Consider the following 17,217-nt stretch of genomic DNA (forward strand, 5'->3'; position numbering starts at 1 on the left):
GGGCTCCTATGCTCTTCATGGGACAATGTAGGATTAGATGATGGATGGATGGATGGATAGTTCGTCTGATGCTAATAATGTTGCGAATGTATTATAACACAAATAAACACAGTACCTACCATGACCCAACACATGCTTACAAAATAATGTCGATGGCAACTCACACAGCCAGCATGGGAAGACTTTGTTTATTTCTATTATAAGACATTCCCAACATCATCATGTGCATCAGATGAACATATTAAAGATATTCTTCATGTTTTTGATACGCAGTTGAGTATTTTCCCCAGGAACACAGAGCCAAAATGTTTATACACAAATATTATCGACCATCTGGCAGTGTATGAGATAACGTCATTGCTAGCCAATCGGGAGCCGCAAAACTCATCCTGCTTAGAGCTCAGCAATTCTCAGCTGCATAGGTCATTCAAATTCCCTTTAGTAGTAGTAGTAGTAGTAGTAGCAGTAGTTGTAGCAGCAGCAGCTGTAGAAGTAGTTGTAATAGTAGTACAGGCAGCTGTAGTCCAAAGTTTATCTGAAATATGAACCCGGTGGACTTGTGGTTCAAGCTTCCCTCCTCATGCAGTCCACCATCCTCATTTTGGGGGACAGGAAGGGACATTTGTATAACTACACAGTGCAGGTGCTCAGTTATATCAGTGCCATCACATGAAGGCATCCCTCTCCAGCATCTCTCATACTCATGGGATTGTTGTAATAGTTATGACTGCTAGTTTAAAGGAGGAAGGTTTGCTGCTAATCTACTTCTGAGTTTGCGGGATTTTTTTGGAGAGGAGAGGATGGCTTTCATATCCTCTGGTGATTTACTTTCACCAGAGCTACAGTGGCCATTGGCTTCACTGCTGCTTTGCATAGCTGGTTTTGATTCTATGAACGAGACGCAAGGAGTATCGCACTCGTGACTTTGATTCATCCAAGAGAAGGCCATGATGAGGTCTGCTTTGCTCTTGTCGTGGGAATCAGATATGCCGTTGATGTTACTGCTACTGTGAGAGCTGACGGTGGTGGTGGCAACCTGAGTATCCCCTTCCCTGCACGGCACAACCTGAAGATCAGAACCCTCACCGCTCAGGCTCTGTGATCGCTTCTGAGTATTTGAGATCTCCGCAGACCTTTTAATCCATCCTGCGTTCCTGTGCAGGCCTGAACTAAAAACCGTCTCCCTCCTAGTGGCTTGTACCCCTTCATTTGACTGTCCCGAGGTGTGGCTTGCATTCCACAAAGTTGCATCTTGGGAGTTATAGGAACCACTTGCTCCATTCTCATGCTGCACCAACTTCTGAGCAAATGTGACGTGTTTTGCTCGTAATGATGGACTGCCGGGGACTTTCAAACAGGAACTGGGTTTGATTGTGGGTGCAGAATGTGGCCTTGGCTCACTGAGTTCTTGATTATCAGACACACAGGAACTTTTGTTTGAATCAGAATGTTTTTGATTATCAGGCGGAACGACACCGGTTAATATACTGGCACTTTTATATCGCTCGTTTTCCTTGTCATTTTGGAGTCTAAAATGGTTGACAATGATAGAGTCTTTAATAAGTATTGACCCCTTTCCATCTTTCTCTGGGACCTGCTGTTGGGTGCTGGTATTAATGACATCTTTAGACACTGTTTGAACAGGGGGTGTTTTACTCGGCTGTGTGGTAACGGCCTTGACGATGATTGCCCCTCTCTGACGAGCATGTCCCTGACTCGTTACATCCATGCCCATATAAACCTCCTCCTGTGTCCCAGCTTTTGACAATACAGGCTGAGTTGTGTCTTCAAAACCTGCCGACTTTGTGGAATTTCTACTTGAGGGAAAAATGGGTATGCTCGAGGCTTTCTTGTTTTGATAATAACTCTGATCTGAAGATGGACAGTGAAGATAGCCACTTGACTCCCGAATGGCCATGTTTTCTTCAAAACTGCCTTTGCTGGGAATAACTATGGAGGTTCTGACAGGGTAGGCGGATGTGTTTATGGAAGTCTGTAACACTGTGCTTTTATCCACGTCAACATTACCGTGCTCACTGCCCAAACTACCTTGACGGGACATTGCGCTTTTCTCCACGTCAAGATTACTCTGATCGTTTCCCTGGCCTCCATGGCCGTTATCAGGTCGTTGAGGCTTTGTGGGGAGCTGTGGGATGACATTAAATGATTTGGCAATGGCGGCACTCCTCACGTTGCCCTCCTGAAGGTGCTGGGGCTCGGAGTGTTGGGGATACGAGTGACGAGCGTAAGGGGAGCCCATTGGATAGCCAGGATGCTGACGCAGGCTAATTGGCTGCCAGAGGGTTGCTGGTGTGATGGGGTGTGGAGGTTCATGTGGGGTCAGTGATACCTAGAGGGTCAAAAAGAAATACTGTATCAGTCTATAAAGCATCTGAACAAACATCTGAACAAAATAATAATTAGTCTATAAAATTACCACCACCACCACAACAACAACACCCACTCCCACTTTGCACCACATTAACAGAGGCATAGGGGCCTGTTCTGACAAAACTATCATTCCATAAAACATCTGAAGAAAATGACTGGTCTATTTTGTAATAAGTCAATATAACATCTGAACAATCATACTTTAACTGCCTCATATTTAATCTTCTTCACTATCCACATCATCATAATATAGCTTCTTTATTATCACCATTATAAATATGATCAGTGAATACTGTATCTGGAGAGATAAGGGACAATCATTAGTCTACAACATATCTATCTACATGAAGAAATAGTCATGCTCCAATTCATCCAGAAAAAAAATGCCTCCACACTCCATTACTTTTCCTCATTACAAAGTTGACACAGTTCAATTATTTCAAGTTCCACACTCCTACTGTAATGAGTATACACAAAAACAGTACTGACTGATTCACAAATGCTAGTCATACTTCACCTGTGTGATCAATCGGTTATTCAGATAAAGAACAAATATAGTAGAATGGAATATACAGTAGTGTATTTCTAAAAAGGAAGTGGTGTTATCAAAAGATCATAGCATTACTGACTCTCACAGAGTCAGTATGATGATTGTCAAGTTAAAAAGGGGTGCTAAACCCTGGTCATACACTTCTCCTCACAAAATTCATCCAGCCAGCTCAATCTCTTGTTGGTTCCTATGCCTCAACATAATAAAAAAATAATAATAATAATAATAATAACAATAATAATAATAAAAATAATAATAATACAAATAATGATAATAAAAATCATCATCATCTGGACCTCCTTTCCCATCCTAGGGCAGGGTGAGGAGTAGCAACATCCAGACAACCTAAGTTTGCCCAGTTCAATGGGCCACGCTTCCATTCACTCATCATTCAAGCATGCATCCACACCAAAGGCACTACACACTGCCAACCTTAAGATGTCCCCTCAGGGCCCCCGAGAGGTCCAGTAAGGGGTACCATCCACACAGGGACACGTGGCCGCCCCAGATGGATGTGGCGTCGACGGAAACAAACCCCAGCAGAGGGTCGTCTTGCCGGGACCCACCTTCATTGGGGCAGCGATGATGTACCTTCAGGATCAGACTGCCTTTGGTCTGTGTGGTGGCAGGGAAAGACAGACTGTAGATGGGGTGGGAATGATGGTCAGGATGATGATGATGACAATGACGATGACAGTGATAACAATGATGATGACTACGACAATATTCTTCAAAGGTACCGGTACATGATATCAGAGTAGTTTGGAAAGGGATGAAGGAAAGTATTTAAGTGCAGATGAGGTTTCTTGCAACAAAATCTATCTATCTATCTACTGCCAGATGCCATAAAAATATTATACAAAAATACTTAACTCTATCTGACAGAATGAGGACTATAGGTGAATCAATTATCTATCTAGCCATCAATCCATCTATTGGTATTTATTTATTCATCCATCCATCCATTCCATCCATCATTCAATCCTGCGTTTGCTCATCACGAGTAGGCTATACACACCAGCACTCAACATTATAAGCTAGGTATGAGATGTTTATACAATTATCACGTCTTTTTCCACGTACCGGTAACTGATACCATAAACTCAGGGAAAACCTCTGTGTCAGTTATACAAGTTGCATTGTAACTTTTGGCAATTTTTCTGTGATTTATTGTGAACTAAACTGCAAAATGAATGTCAAAAATGGCAACTTACAATAATTACTTACTGTATACTTACTACTACTACTACTACAGATACTCTACTACTACTACTACTAGGTACTCTACTACTACTACTACAACTACCACTCTTCCTGACTGAGCCAACTGAACTGGTCAGACTGTTAGACAAAGTTAGTGTATGTATAATTTTGCATTAAAAATATGGGGCTGATGCAAAAGATATTTATACACAGCTCTACCACACCTCAGTGCTCACCTCAGCCAGCTGTGAGTACGGCAGGAGGACATCAGCCGCAAACCCCCACACAGGATTGACTGACTCCAGGCACACGTTTGTGAGTACACTGAGGTGACCCACATTTGTCCTGACGTAGGTGTTGGGCGGGATTGGGGTTCGGTCCGGGCCTTCAATCCAGGGCAGGTTCCGGCCTTTGATGATCTCCAGGTGGACCCGACAGCTTCCATCTCGGTCCTCCTGCCAAGATCGGACTTCTGGCTTGAACCCTAAACTATCGTAGTTGATGAAGTCCGCGCAGTAGTCGGTGACAGTCTGTATACACGGTGACTCCCCCCCACTCTCCACAGGCTGGTTTGAGCCATTATACTCATTAAACCCAGTCAGGAGTGATCCCTGATACACGCCATAGTTCCCAACAACTTTTGTCTCATATGGTGTTCCCAAAATACCGTCAACCACCTCAACCCGACTCTGGCTGCCAGGATACTGTGCTGGGTCTCTCACAAGTTTGACATTAGGACTGGTCTGGGCTGGAAGGTAGATGGAGTTGAGGGATGGTACACTGGAGGGGTCATGGTAACTGGAGATTGATACATACTGACTCCTCTGGCCTCCCACAGAATACTGAGCATCCTTTAACTGCGACACGGGTAACGGCTCACTATGCCTTTCACCCTCCCTCTCTATTCGGTACAATCGTTCACTGGGCAGTGTCACAGGTGGGGGTTCCCTTCGCACTGCTGATTCAATGGCTGGTTTAGTCTTCTCCGCAACCGTCTCGCATGAACTCCACCTCTCACTGTCGCTATCTGAAAGTTCTAGGGATTGGTTCAGGGCCAGAGCAAGTCGAGCAATGAGTGTGAGTTTGGCAGATGCTTGTGGTTCAAATTCATCTTCAATATTACTTTTCCTTCTGCACTGCTCATATACATTTCCCTCATCTTTCCTTCCTCTCTTTCCAAGGTCATAAGGATCGTCTTCTGCCTTCCTTCCTTTCCTCCCTTGTTCATACATCTCCTCTTCTTCCCTCCTGGCTCTGCTTTGCCTCCTGGTGAGTGAGTTCTGTGACCCTGTGCCATATAAGTAGACCTGAACCCGGGACCCATTATGCTGCCACAGATCCAACAGACTCACCCTCGCACTACCCACTTCCTCGCTGTCTCGCTCACCCAGGCGCCGACACACACTCCTACAACACAAAAAAAACTATACGTTCACAATGTTTTTCTACTAACTTGGCCTAAAATTGTCATCTCTCAATCTTGAAATCTAAACTGCAGTAACAGACTAATACTAATACAGTATAGGGTGCCAGTCATGAAAAAGTGCTATGGAAAGAATGCATAGCTAAAGCATTGTCTTTCTGTGCCACTGAGCTACAGGAAACATGTTGTCAAATGACAAAAATATGGGCCAAGTTAAGGTGAAATAGGTACAGGGTGGTCCAAAAATATTCGTACACGGGAATAAGTCTCTCTTTTCAGGCAACCTTCTGGAATGTCAGATGTGTTAGTGCAAGTTCACCAAGTTCCATGTGTGTTTTCAAACTGCAGTAATGGCAATGATGTAGAGCATGTGTTGTGAATAAAATGACTTCAGAAAGTGATCATTTTCCCCTATGTAAGGAGACTTTTCAACCACCCTCTGTAATAACCACAGGTGCTTCAAAAATTACAAGAAAATACTATGGGCTCATATTCCACTTATAAATTTAACCCGTTAACTGCTCTATACAGCCCGGGCTGTTCCGAGTGCGACTGCTCAGTGCAGCACTGGCTGCGCAGGTGAATTTCGAATATAATGCCACAGTGACCAACGCTGACCCATGCAAGCATGTTTGAGCCTTCAAAACCGAAACCGAAAACGAAAACCAAACATTCCAACAGGGAATCAGACACTTCGATGTTCATCCATGGCTTTACCAAGGTAAATATTGAGCTAATATTTTGTTACTATATACTTTGGCATGTGTTCTCTCAATTCCTAAGACAAAATTTGGCCTTTGGGAAATTTCACTTTTACCCCTATGTCTGCACACCACGGACACCTCCCAAAAGCCGCCATGCGCAGTTAACGGGTTAAGGTTTAAGAAAGTGGCCATAAGCTACGACATGGAAAAGATCGTATATACATAAATCACATCCCTGGTGCCGTACCTGATAACCAGGTGTCCACGTAGTACCTCCGTGGCTGACACTTGTGGCAGACGCAACACCTCACGTTCGTTGTAGTGGATTTCTGAAAAAATGAATAAATAAATAAATAAAACACAAAATTAGCCTCTCCACTAAACTGACTCTCTCTCTTTCTCAAATTTATTCTTAACACCATCAGCCAATTTCAATCAGCATCAAAAATAAATAAATAAATATATAAAAGCAAAATGCACAATTAACCTCCGTTTATTCTCTCTCTCACTTTCTTCTTAACACCATGACACAATATTATTCAGTATAAACTTTTTGAAGAGGAAGGAGTGAGATATAGCTTTAACATTTCCCTACTGTGCTTCTATGCTCAAAAAAATTGTTTGGTGGCAGCAAGAAAGAAATTGCGAGAGAGAGAGAGAGAGAGAGAGAGAGAGAGAGAGAGCCAATTCAAGGGGTCAACGAAGTAGTTAAGAATGGAAGACGAAGCTATCATCACATCATCATCATCATCACTATCATCACCACCACCACCAAAAACAATAATGAGATGTTTTCCTCGTTTCTCACCATCGTCTCTAACTTGTCTGGATGCGCAGGTGTGGGAGACAGGGCAGTCAGGCGAGCCCGGGTCAACAGTCGGGAGCCGCACGTCCAGGCTCGTCAGGTAACACACGCGACTCCGATGCAATACTTTCACACCTGAATTTTTTTTTTACGAAGATCAACAAAGAATGGAAAAAGATTAAATTAAAAAAACACACACACACACATTACAATTTTTTTTTTTTTTTTAAGAGATGAACAGAGGAAAGGAAAAAAAAGTCATATACCAGACTACAGGTGACCTCCATTCATTAAAAAACCTGTAACGGTACACAGGTTTAATACAGGTTTTATCAACTATTATCAACAACTTATTATTATTCGTCTTTTTGGCACCATGACGTTGTTTTTATATTAGGATCTCAGATGAAGCAGCCTCTCTTACATTCATTTTTAAAAGTGAGGTGCCTAATGATGTGGAAGGGAAACGAAACTTCAGCTACACGGGAAAGGATATATGAATAATCTATATGTAAGAAAGAGAAACAGGAATTGTGATCAACAGAGGCAGACAAAGAAAGTGATAGACAAACTGACAGACACACACACAGATAAATAGATAGATAGATAGATACAGCAGCAAATAATATACATACTGGACATCTTTCTGTCTCTCTCAGCAGGTCGATAATTCATTAGCGGTGATAGAAGTGTAAGCGTCCCCACATCCACGACCAGAACTGAGCCGTCATCTGTAGTGGAGGCAGTTTTCTTGTCACTCTTATGTTTTTATACTCATTTTACACTAGCTTGGCCTAAAACTGCCATCTTTCCATCATGAATGCTGAGTTATAACAATACATTAGCACTACAATGTGATGGCTGCCACGAAGAAGTGCTATGGAAAGGACATGCAGCCATAGTATTGTCTTTTTCTGCCAGTGAGCAATATGAAGTATGCTGAACAGGAATGAAAATCTGGGCCAAGTTACAGTACAAGTAGTCTTATCATTTTGCTTCCAGACATAAGAGGAACTGATTAAGATTCCTTGTAAATAGCATGATTAGTTCCATACACAAATATCCTGATTTATGAATACTGTACAGTGCTTTACAATACATCAATCTGCTAAGGAAAACTGCTAACTCTTTCATTCTCACATATCAGGAGTTACATTATGTTACTGCATTATAGGTGAAACATTAATTATCTGGAAAGTCTCTCTCTCTCTCCCTCTCACTCACTCACTCACTCTCTCTCTCTCACCTTCTGTGGAATGCCTCCCCGATGTTCCCTTCTCACTTGCTCCCCAGGCTTCCCTTGGACCTGCAGAGTATTCCCCTTGCGGCAAAACCTTCCGATCACTGCCTGACCTCCCTGGGAACGTCTGGTATGTCCGCACCGATGTCTTGGCTTTGTGCGAGAATGGGATTTTTGTGCGGCCATTTTGTGCTTGCTGTTGTTGTTGTGGCCGTCTGGGTGAGCCGAACTTGGGTATACTACTCGGGGAGATCTTGTCTGAGGTCTGCGTGTGTGGGGGGACTGCGTGGATGCGAGTTTTATCTGTCGTTCCTGATTCCTTCTTCTCATCTAACGGCCACACCCCAGAGAGAGAGATACCTGACAAATCCCCAATGTCCCTCTCATTCTCCCTCCTCAGGACACTATATGGGCCCTTAGACCTGCCCCCCTCCCCCGCCCCCTCCCCGTGGGTCTTTTCCTCGGGTTTCACAGGGGTGGGAGCTTGTCGTGAGGGTGAGAGGGACAGGTCCAGCCCATCAAGGAGCTGGTGAGTGTGGGGGTCCAAGCCAGGGATGTCAAGGTTGGGTGAGCGGCCTTCCAACACTTGTAGCAATACTGGCAGTTCCTCAGGTTCAATAGCTCCTGATTCTGTTGGAGAGATTGACGCAAATTTACTGTTGGTATAGCATATTAAAGACAATATCTTAGACAACATCAACACATATAACATCTAATACTAAGACCAGTAACATCCATTACTATAATAAGAACAATACCATCAATATAACTGACAATTATATGAGCAATATTGCTGAATAAAGGTTTCAGTTTCTGCTGAATATAAAGATGTAAACTTGATTGTGCTAAAACAACACCAAACACAATGATTCTGCAACACTGAATCTGCTCAAATAACAGGTTTAAATGTATTTGGGTTAGAAGAGATTCCCTGGACTGGAAGGGTTAATATCACTAAAGTTAGCATTGTACAAAATTTATGGCAAAAACTACAACAGCACTCTGGATTGATGGTCCACACTGTCAACAGATGGATGTAAATAAACCTGACTAGACAAGCTATATCTACAGGCTGAACCCAACTCTATTAGAAGTGTGAACCATTTTTACTGGACACTATAATGCTCTTTCTACAGCTCTACTTGTTTTCTTTCCTCCATTATCATGTTTCTGATTCCTATATCCCACCAACCACATGTTTAACAGAAGGAACACAATGAAAATGATGATGTGAAGATATAACAGGTATGATTTGACCTGGACACTTTTCCAGGCTGGAATAAAACTACTGTATCCTCATAACAACAATAACAACAAAAACAACACCAACGGCTGATACGTCACATTCTTATTCAAAGAGTATGAACTAAAATACTGAGGGGAAAAAGAAAAGAAAGAGAATGGAAAAAAATCCATTTAAAAAAAAAAAAAAAAAAAAAAAAAGACATCTAAAAGAGAAGCAAATCCATGCCCACCCTACAAGTTAAACCAAGCATACCGTACAAGGAACTCTGAAAGCTGGGTGACTACGCTAAAATTATATACAGTAGTCAGTACACTTTGCATTATGACTCTCCCTGTGTTGTACTTTGTGACTCATATGACTAAGTCTTGCAATAAACTACTGTATATATCCTATTCTATCATCAATCATCATCCTGGCTTTCTTTTTTCCACCTAAGGATGAAATGAGGAAGTATATTTTCTATTACCACTCTTTAAATTAAATAATATCACATCTGAATTTTTCTTAGAGGTATCAGACACAGCAAAACATGGAGAGGCATCACTCAGGTTCAGTTTCAACAAATATATATGTAACAATATTTCTCTTTGTTAAAATTTTTTAAAATGAAAATGGTAGCTTCAAGTGGTGGGAATGAGGGACTAGAAACCCACTTCTTTGTCCTGCCATTGAACTGTGATGGTCTTATGGCTCAGTGCTCATGCTGCAAGCCAGTTCATACCTCCTACTGAAGAACAGGGCAGGAGGGAGGGAGAGGGAAGCTATTTAAGACTTCCTTTCTCCTCTGATTTGCATCCTCAATGAGGCTCCTATAAATAAATAAGTCTGGATCTCTTCACTGACTATAAATGAGGAAACCTGGATAATGATACAAAAATAATGAAAAGATATAGAAAGAAAAAGAGAAAAATGACTGTGGGTAGCAGAACTCCAATGATAAAGAAGAGGAGAAAAAGTGAGCAAGAAAAAATAGTAACAGTGAAGCGAAAACACAAACACGCAACTCATAACATACCAACAAAATCTCGTGGGTCGGCACCATTTAGGAGTGGATACAAACCCCAGCTGGCAGGTCTTTCCTTAACCCCATCCTGGCCCTTCCTCTCCCTCCGCAGCACTGGATCCGAACCCTGGACCTTCCCTCTCGTGCTCCCTTCAACTTTAGCCTGTGAAATTTTTGTCTGTGGCACCTGTGAGGTTTTCTGGTGGTCCTGAATTTGCGACGGCTTCTGTGGCTGTGGTGGGAATGATTCTTGGTGTTTCAGTGACCCGTGGGAGGGTTTCTGTGGCTCTGTGGGTGGGTATTCCTGATGTCTTTGCATTCCCTGTGAGAATTTCTGTGGCTGTGAGTAAAGGTATTCTTGATTTTGCCGCAGCTGACTGCCTTTCTGTGATGAGTGGTAGTTCGAATTCTCCTGAGAGGACTTCTGTGGATCTGATGGTGGGAAGTCTTGGTGTCTCTGCAAGGTCTGTGGGGTTCTCTGCCCTGATTGGTATTCCTGGTTCCCCTGTGGAGCCTGGGAATACTGCTGTGGCTGTGAGGGTGGATATTCTTGAGTCCTTTGTGGTATATGGCTGCCTTTCTGTGATGCCTGGTATTCTTGAGTGCTCTGTGGTACTTGCAACGACCTCTGCGAGGGTAAATATTCCTGGCCTCGCTGTGATATCTGAGAGAACTTCTGAGGCTGTGGGTGGGGTAATTCTTGGGCCCTCTGTGGTGGAAACTGTTCATGGTGACGTCTTTGAGATCCATCATACTGCTTCATATCCGAGCTTCTCACACCCTGAATATTCTGCTGGTGAGGTGGTGGATGCGTACCGTGTTTCTGGACGTGATTCTGAGCGCCTGACAATTGCTTATCATAGTGTTTCTGTGCCTGGTGGCTGTCCTGCTGCTTTGTACTGTCTCCCAGTACCTTTGTGAAGCTCCCAGTTCGCTTTCTTTGGGGTGCATAATTCTCCTTCTCCTCTGCCTTATACCCTACATGATTCTGACTCAGTTTGTTAGAGGATCTCAGCTTATCTAATTTTTGCCTGAATGATTCTCTAAAGCTCCCACTTTGGCTTCTAGGTCGATGAGAATCTTGTGGTGTTGTGACAGACGGCTTTCCCCCTCGTGGGTCAAGAATTGGGATGCCGGACATACGTGACTTTGACCTTGCATCCTGTTTCTCCGAGCCATTGTGGTCTTGCGTTGGCTCAGAGCTGTGTACCTTGGGCTGCGACAACTCCTCAAGTGTTCCATCAGTGTACACCATTGTAACCACCACCGTCCCTACGATGTCCGCTGAGGAGTCAAGTATTCTACCCTCATGCACGTAGTCCCCACGGGTGTTCAGCTTCAGTTCTGGGAGTACGAAGGTCCCAATGACGTCCCCATCCTGCCAGCCTTTCTTTAGTCGCAGTTGTCTTCGTAGGAGCTTCTGGCGTGGTGTGTCCCCTTCATTGCGTCTGGGGCTTTGGATCTGGTAGATGAAACTATCCTGCTCGTCATCAAAGGAGTCGCCGCTGCTTATCCTGAGGCTGACATGGAGCGTCTTCATGTCCACAAGGTACTGGCGGAAGGACTGGCTGTTGCAGGTGACGGTGTGGGTTATCCTCACCTCCCCCTTCTCTGGTGGCAACCTGAAACAAATACAGTCAATCCTATGGTCAGTGTGTTTTCATCTGATGGAACTGGACTACTTTTACTATTTCTGTACTAAGTTTTGGTTACATGAGTTTCAATGACCCTTAGTTGTGCTGTAGGAATGAGTCTCCTTGGTTACCGGTCAGATGCACCTTCTGGTCCGACTATACTTGAGTGTCAAATGACGCTGAAAGGGATTAGGAATGTTTGTCAGAAGAAAACAAACAAACTTTAGATTTAAGCAGCCTTTTCTAAACTCCTTCTTACCTCGTCCTAAAAAAAAAAAAAAAAAAAAAAAAAAAAAAAAAAAAACTGCCTCTTAAAGTTCCAGTGGTATCTAGCAAGTTGATTTCTCAGTTTCCCAATTTTCAGTAGCAGCTGAATGTAAACAGGTATAATGCTTAAAAATCATTGATTACTTACGAAAACTGCTTGTAAGGAAACATAGTAACTGCCAATCCCACATTGTCCCCTTTGAGGTGTACGGTGCTGAGACTATTTTAATCCAGTACATATATGGACAGATAATCAACCCGTTTCCCTGATGACATAATGAACATGGTCCAAAAACCTCTAGTCATCCATTAGGGACCAAACTTATGCCATGCCAATGCTACTCCAACTAGGGTTATAAACAACAAACTACCAGACACCTTCTAACAAATACCTATGTACCAGTATTACAATAAAGGCAGTTCTTTACTGTAAGTGATGGATATGTTTAACCTTGTCAATTTGGCAATGTGCTTTTGTTTTATTTCTGCAACCATCTGAATACCTTATTCCACTCTGAAAACACCTCTGGTATTGAAGGGGTAAAAAAAGACTATATCTAATGCCTACACTAAAATGAGTACATAAATAAATAAATAAATAAATAAATAAAAAAAAGTTACTACATGACAGTATTGTGATACCAACTCTAACGTACGGAAGTGAAGCTTGGACGTTGTTGGAGGGACACAAGTCAAGAGTGAGAGCAGTGGAAATGAGTTATTTAAGAGGAGCCTGTGGAGTCACATGGAGAGACAGGCTGACAAATGAGGATATAAAGGAGCGTTGTGGTGTTGATGTGGATGTGATAGGAAGCGTTATGAGGAACACACTGAGGTGGTTTGGCCATGTGGAGAGGATGGAGGGTGAAAGACTGACGAAGAGAGTGTATGTGAGTGAGGTGGAGGGGGAAAGAGGGAGGGGGAGGCCAAGGATGAGATGGAGAGATGGGGTGGAGAGGTATATGAGAGAGGGGGGTGTGAGTTGGGAGCAGGGCAGTGAAATGGCAGGGGACAGGGCGACTTGGAGGCGATTTGTTTGTGGCCACCCCAAACGGGATTGCGGCGTCTGGCAATAGATAGATAGATAGAAATAAATAAAATAAAAAGTCTCTCTCCTACACTGAATAAACTTATCTGGAGATAGCAAGCATGAAATAAAGTCATTCTTAATGAACAAATTTTGTTCCGATTCAACATGCACCTAAAAAATGGAAATTTCAAATTCAGTTATTACAGTGCTTGTATAACCAGTAAATGCACCACCATCTATAACTGCATAAGTGAAGAAATAAAAATCCACATAGCTACTGAAGCTAGTTTTATTGTTAAGATAAAACAGTTTCAGCCTGAGCAGGAGGGTCAAAGTCAGGCCAAAACTGTTGCATCATCACAACAAACACAACTTCAATACTGTTCTGTTTGGGGGTATAATTTCTTCCATTTAAATAAGTCTCCCAATCTATCACTGTCTTTTATGGCTCTCTTGACCCTATCTCACCCCACCCTGGGGTTCAAAATGAGGTCTGGACGATGATTCTGATGATGATAAACAAGTCATGGTAAGGTAAAATCCAGATCCAAGATGGTGTAATGCTTGTAAACACTGGCACTACACACCAGGAGACAACAGCTCACCTCAGCATGCATGGCCTAGTGTCCCCCCACCACCGGAACGTGAAGACAAAGGTCTGTGAGGGCAGTGGCGGTGGGAACACTGCAGGACGTCCAAATATAACATCTAGACGACCCTGGAAATCAACAAAAACACGTTCAGCACTAGGATGGGTTATTCAGTTTTAATCTTATTCAGCCTATGTACACATAGATGGTGGGTGTTAGTGCTGAAGTGGAGACATCAGGAGGCGCATGGTCCATAGGAGGACTGCTGAGCCTCAGGAAATGACCTGTTAAAGCCTATGACAAGTTGTGAAAATATAAATAAATAAGAGCTACTATCTACCCTGGGAAGTACTACCACGATAGTGAAGTGTGCCTAGAAGCATGCCAACTAGCCACACAATCATCACTCTTAGGCAATTCATCCACAGGTAAAGCCACTTAGTGATCTTTCTTGACTGACTGACTGTACAGAGAGTTATGTTGAAGTTGCTGGGCCCAAGGTTTTATAGAAGTGCAATACCTGGAAAGTATGGTAACTATGAAAAAATAAAAATAAATAAAAAAAAAGTCTACAATACCAAGAACAGTAACATCGCATCTACTGTTATACTTGTCCACAAATAAACTCTGTCTTCAGATATGCATTGACTGTGTGCAGACAGAAGGAAACCCCATCGCTACAGCATGAAAAACATTATAGAAAGTTGAGGTTTTTGGAAACTGGATGTTCAGATTTCAGAGGCTCTGCTGTATAAGGGGAGGGAATGTTGAAATACACACCTGATCCTTTGAACATGCAAAATGTGGTGACCTCACTGTTCAGGAGTGTTGCTGAAAGCTGCCACAAAAGAATAGGGGACTATGAGGTACAAGCTGCTTCCAACGCATGTGCTAGGAGGTGGGGTTACCTTGTACTTCCATGCCAATAAGAAGAAGTGAGAATTCCAGCCTTCTAATCTGACCCATTTCAGTAAACTTTAAGCAACGTTGGGTCTGGTTAGTACTTGGATGGGTGACCGCCTGGGAACACCAGATGCTGTTGGCATCCCTACGTGTGAAGTGGGGTTGGTGGAGGATTAGTGCCCCTCCCTGTAAAACAATTAACTCTAAGCCCTTGGCCACCCCGTTTGGGATACATGGCGTCTGGCAATGAATGAATGAATGAATTATCACATGCAGGGAATAAAGAGGTAGCGTTCTTTTTCTAAGAATCACAGATACTGAAATGCTTAATTAATATTCACGTAGAATAAAAAGGAGAAAGATGGAGTTCACAAGTACCGTGAAATTGGTTCATTTTCATATAATGTTTGTGGGGACAAAATACTATTTTATTAATAAAATATCAGTAATAAATATGCTTCTCACTCATGTCTACACAGTTATAAGCACAAAAAATACTAAATTTTAACTCTGCAGTGACTTTACACTGACTCATATGCAACTTAAAATATACAGTAAGTGTACATGAGAGGAGGACAGTTGGAGGGGGAGACTGAGGAAGAGATGGGGGATTGAGTGGTGAGGCACATGAGGGAACAGGTGTGGGTTGGAGAGAAGGTAGTTTGACAGTGGAGTAAAGGGTGATGTGGAGGCACTGCATTAGTAGCTCAGGATTAAGCTTAACCCCCTAAAATTTAGGTTTCTCTCTCTCATCACATACACACCAGAGCAGGTCCATCCACTTGAGGTGGTAAACATCCATCTGCCATCTTATTCGTCTCCTCTCCTTACACCTCCTGTTAAAAAAAAAAAAAAAAAAAAAAAAAAAGTGAACATTAGTCTAATCACAACTCAGCTTTTACCTGGATGGAGAAAACTGTCTTAAGTTAGCCTAAATAAAAAAAAATTAAAATGTGTCATTAACCCTTCGAGATTCCGATGACGATTTTGATGGTCATTTCAAATTCAACCTCAGAGATTCCGATGATGCTTTAAATCGACATTTTAAGAAATTTTTATAAAATATTCACCGTAAATTGCATTTATGCTTCATAACAAAGAGGCACGAGCGTGACGCCACGGAATGGTTGCTCTATACATGGAAGGTACTGCACAGCTGGTCTGACTCATGGCTTTGTTTCTTTATCACTTTATTCTTGGCAAATATTTTTCTGCAGGAAGGTATAAAATTTTTTGGTTTTTGCCTAACTTTAACTCGTCACTTTGACTTTATATTTCCTTTGTTTTCCTTTTATGAACAAACTAAGATAAAGTACAACTATTCAGCTTCAAAATAACACCACAACCAGCATCCTGTCATAAAAAATGTATTTATACTGACCAATCAAAGAAAAACATTGTGAAGCAAATATGTGGCCGACTAAATTAAAGTTGTGCATCACTTTCCTTCTGCTTTACTGCGCAAAAAAACGCAAAAATTACCACAATCTATATATCATTGTAAAGGTAATTTATTGTATTTTTGCATGATTTAAACCAGATTTACATATCTCCATTATTATCATTTTTTTTTTTTTTTTGCCAAATATTTTTCTACGGCAAGGGGTAAATTTTTACAAGTGGACAATACACCCCCAGGTAGTGCAATATATTTTTCTGGCAGTTTTTGATGCGATTCGAATGTTTCTGACCTTCATTTTTGTCGGAAATGTCCCTCACCGAACACAATAAAACTAACCAAACCAAACTCAACATACCTAACCTATCTTAGGGGAGTAATAATCAATTTCCGAATGGGGTAATGGGGGTTATTTGTGATCCTTAGGGACTATACTATACGATAATGGTGCTAAAATTCCAAAACTGCATACTGTCCACTTGTAAAATAATACCCAGAAGGTATAGAATTTTTGGTTTTTGCCTAACTTCAACTCGTCAGTTTGAAGATACTACGATAAAGCACAACTACTGAGCTTTAAAAAGACACCCAAACCAACATTCTATCATGAAAAGTGTATTTACAGAGGGATCAAAGAAAAATATCGTGCAGCTAAGATGCGGGTCATAGTGACAGTGGCTGACTCTAGCACAGACATAATCTGCCCGGCCCAGAAACCTGATAGGGTTAATAATAATGAAAGCATTCAGACAACCTATCAGCTGCCAGCTTCCAAAAGCTTAAGGCTTGGCTCTTCTCAGATCAGATTAAATACTGTAGCCTATAATTC

At 42.2% G+C, this 17,217-nt stretch overlaps 1 protein-coding gene across 1 annotated transcript; it reads right to left on the reverse strand.

The window, feature by feature from the left end:
* Positions 1-730: 730 nt before the first annotated feature.
* Positions 731-15,798, reverse strand: LOC145392941 (uncharacterized). The gene is made up of 11 exons (XM_080267228.1): positions 15,754-15,798; positions 14,102-14,214; positions 10,578-12,187; positions 8,323-8,946; positions 7,712-7,807; positions 7,080-7,211; positions 6,519-6,600; positions 5,375-5,551; positions 4,381-5,266; positions 3,374-3,556; positions 731-2,350 (listed from the first exon to the last, which is right to left on the reverse strand). Exons 1-11 carry the CDS (start codon positions 15,796-15,798, stop codon positions 731-733), a joined length of 5,568 nt encoding a protein of 1,855 aa, XP_080123354.1.
* Between the last annotated feature and the right edge of the window lie 1,419 nt (positions 15,799-17,217).

This window comes from Coenobita brevimanus, chromosome 23 (genome assembly GCF_032717465.1).
Source record: "Coenobita brevimanus isolate Jiangsu-jjx chromosome 23, ASM3271746v2, whole genome shotgun sequence".
NCBI classification, from domain to species: domain Eukaryota; kingdom Metazoa; phylum Arthropoda; class Malacostraca; order Decapoda; family Coenobitidae; genus Coenobita; species Coenobita brevimanus.

Bases quoted from the DNA above. Each gene is read 5' to 3' on its own strand.
- LOC145392941 (XM_080267228.1), bottom strand. From the start codon at position 15,798: ATGGCAGATGGATGTTTACCACCTCAAGTGGATGGACCTGCTCTG. The intron at 7,212-7,711 runs GTATGTATATTA...AAAAAAATTCAG, and splicing joins GAGAGACAGAAAGATGTCCA to GTGTGAAAGTATTGCATCGG. The intron at 6,601-7,079 runs GTGAGAAACGAG...TCATTTTTTCAG, and splicing joins CAGACAAGTTAGAGACGATG to AAATCCACTACAACGAACGT.